Source organism: Macrobrachium rosenbergii, chromosome 16, assembly GCF_040412425.1.
Source record: "Macrobrachium rosenbergii isolate ZJJX-2024 chromosome 16, ASM4041242v1, whole genome shotgun sequence".
NCBI lineage: Eukaryota > Metazoa > Arthropoda > Malacostraca > Decapoda > Palaemonidae > Macrobrachium > Macrobrachium rosenbergii.
This window is the reverse complement of record NC_089756.1, coordinates 18,203,726-18,206,567: the sequence shown is the minus strand read 5'-3', so window position 1 is coordinate 18,206,567 and position 2,842 is coordinate 18,203,726. Positions and strand designations below refer to the sequence as shown.

General features: G+C 38.5%; 1 protein-coding gene across 1 annotated transcript in view; it reads right to left on the bottom strand.

The window, feature by feature from the left end:
• Nucleotides 1-2,122: 2,122 nt before the first annotated feature.
• LOC136847135 (uncharacterized) overlaps nucleotides 2,123-2,842 on the bottom strand; it is an 84,137-nt gene continuing 83,417 nt past the window's right edge. Inside the window, exon 9 of the mRNA XM_067118502.1 lies at nucleotides 2,123-2,434. Within this exon, the coding sequence (XP_066974603.1) occupies nucleotides 2,295-2,434 (140 nt within the window). The 3' untranslated portion in view covers nucleotides 2,123-2,294. The remainder of the gene's footprint in view (nucleotides 2,435-2,842) is intronic.

Below are 2,842 nucleotides of genomic sequence, written 5' to 3'. Positions count from 1 at the left end.
CGCCAACTCCTATCTAACTGAAAACATTGCCTTCATGGTTAACACAGTCAAGAGCAATACCAAAGTCGACCATAAAAACTTTATGACTAGAAACGTAGGGTTTTCAGGCAAACACTGGAAACTGAGAAGTAATTTATGGCCCTTGCTAAAGCCTAGTTACAAATTAGGAACAGACCATTACTCTCACCAGCGGTATTCATACGTTTGCTTGGACTGTGCATGAGCACATCATCTAAGCTTACCAGTTTTTGAAATGAAAAATTCTACAATTGGTGAGATAATTCGTGAAGAATAAAACAGAACATAGAATTTATGACAAAGGCCAACGCTGGTACCTATGAGGTTATTCAGCGCTGAAAAGGAAATTGACAATTAAAAGGTTTGAAAGGTGTAACAGGAGGAACACCTCGCAGTTGCACTAAGAAACAATTGTTACGAGAGGGTGGATAACAAGATAGAAGAAAATATGAATGGAGGTACAGTAAAAGGACTGAAGGGGGTTGGAGCTAGAGGCCGAATGGACGCTGCAAAGAACCTTAAGTAATGCCTACAGTGCACCGCATGAGGTGCACTTACGGGACCACCCCCTACGGTGATGAAATCGTGAAGATAAAACTTAAAGTATTTTAGGAACAAAATTACTCGAAGCTTGAGGGCAGTTTTCCATTATCAGATTTTAATTAATTTGCATTCAGGCAAGCATAAATCTGAAATTTTCTAATGACTTGAGCAAATACGATTGATGGATAATAGGTTTTGCTAAAAATAAAGATTTCTTAAACAGATTTAACAAGGCTACTATTTGGTTCGGCGTTGGCAATGAAAGCTATATATTAACTAAAGTAATAATTCTTCACAAAAACACTAACTAAAGAAAGTGTCATCAGTACACCATATGTATATGACTGGTTTAATATGCCAGGGCTTCGATTAAAAAATGTAAATTAACTGGCATGTAGAATATTGGCAAATGTGGAGAGGGTTCAATCCCCGCAGCCGACTGGTCAGAGAAGGCGGACACTTTGCTATCCATGTAGACACCCCGGGATTATGTATGTAATCAACGGATAGGTTTGCTGAAAGCAAATGGGTGTTACAGACTAACACGCACATAAACAAAGCCACTCCAACATCTTCTAAAAACATAACAGACACCTCACATGTCTCGAACTGTCGACCTAACCGCCCAGTTCTCCTCGCTGCTGGGAGAATGGCAGCTGCGGATATAGTACAATACATGTACACTTTCGTTACTGGGGTCTAAGCGATGTCAGGCAGGGCAGCCGATCGAGGCTACGGCCTACCCCACCGCCAAATCAAATTCCTTCAAAAGAAGGCATCGTGCTTACCCCATACAAAAATGGGAAAAAAGCACGTTAAAACGAAGAAGTAGAATACAGTATTGGCAAATGTTGGACCACGGAGTGACCTAATTGTTATACTATCTATTGGGTCAAGTTAATCCCTGAATATAAAATATGAGCTGCAGAGTCTTTTCCTTTGCTCTACTGAAACGAATTTTACTAGGAAATATTTTTTTCAATTTATGCAACCAGAGAAACAAAATTTAGAGTTAACAAGCCAGACTAACTGGCAGTAAGTTAACAAATAATGGTCACTAAAAACTTCATAAAGGCCATTTTTGTAACTGGATAATATTGTAGTCAATATCAGTCTTAGGGTAATACCATATATTGCAGCTAATATACTAGATCAAAGTATGGTCTTTGACGTACAATTTAATAGCTACTGTCCCTAAACCTCAATCGTCAATAATTTATGCTAGAAAAGAATAATGAATTTATTTCAGGAAAGGCAGGTTTCAAATGGACGCTTTGATAAAACGCGATCTGGTGAAAGTTGATTTATCTAACCATATAAAGGGTTTATACACTTGTCAGTTAATTTGCATACAGAATTATCGTTCTGCACATAATGCAAAATGAAAATTAATTTAGTTTAAAAAAGTACAAAACTAGCAGCAAGGGGTTTAAGTACCCAAAATAATCGAACCTAAGATAATACTGTACAAAACTAAACACACCAATTTTAAATTTCCTTGTGGTCTAGTTAAAGGTGCCAAAAAACTATTCAATTGATTGCATAGCTTTTATTGTCTTGGTGACAGAATCCAAAAGAGTCTTTAAATATAATGTAGCTCTTGAGATACTAAAGACAAACAAGTCAGTGACTATTTATTACCAAGTCATAATTAAAAATTAATTGAAGAGCAAGTGAACGATTCTCATTTTGCTGTGGATGTCCAGTAGATGCTGCAACTGGGGATGCAGAGGCTATCGACCGACAGGGGTCGGTCCTGCAGTGGTTGTAGGAGCCTTTGTTATTGCTGTTGGAGGCGGTGTAGTTGTTGTTCGAAGTACTGTAGTTGTTGTCGGAGCCTTTGTTGTAGTTGGCGTAGCCGTTGTAGGGTTGGCTGTTGAAAGGGAAGACCTCACTTAGATATGCTTCGGCCAAATATCAAACATCTTGTCTTTTATATTTCCAGTGTGGAAACTCCAACACAAGATTGACCATCGGAGTTAGTTCATCAAGATTGTGTGTACATTGTGAGTAATAATAATAACACTCATAATATGTAAAACTGAAACAAGTAGAAGAATTAGCAATCCTTTAAAATGTTGAGGGGTTCTTGTACCAGTAAGGTGTCAGCATCACCAAGCACGATCTGACTGAGTATCTTGACCAACTAGGGATGACCACAGGAGAAATGTACTCTAGCAAAACAGTGCCTTAGGACCGAGCAAGTGTTTTTGGTGGTGGGCCCAGAAAAAAACATCAAGACAGTAGTCACTGCCACAATCAACCTACACTGCTGAATCAA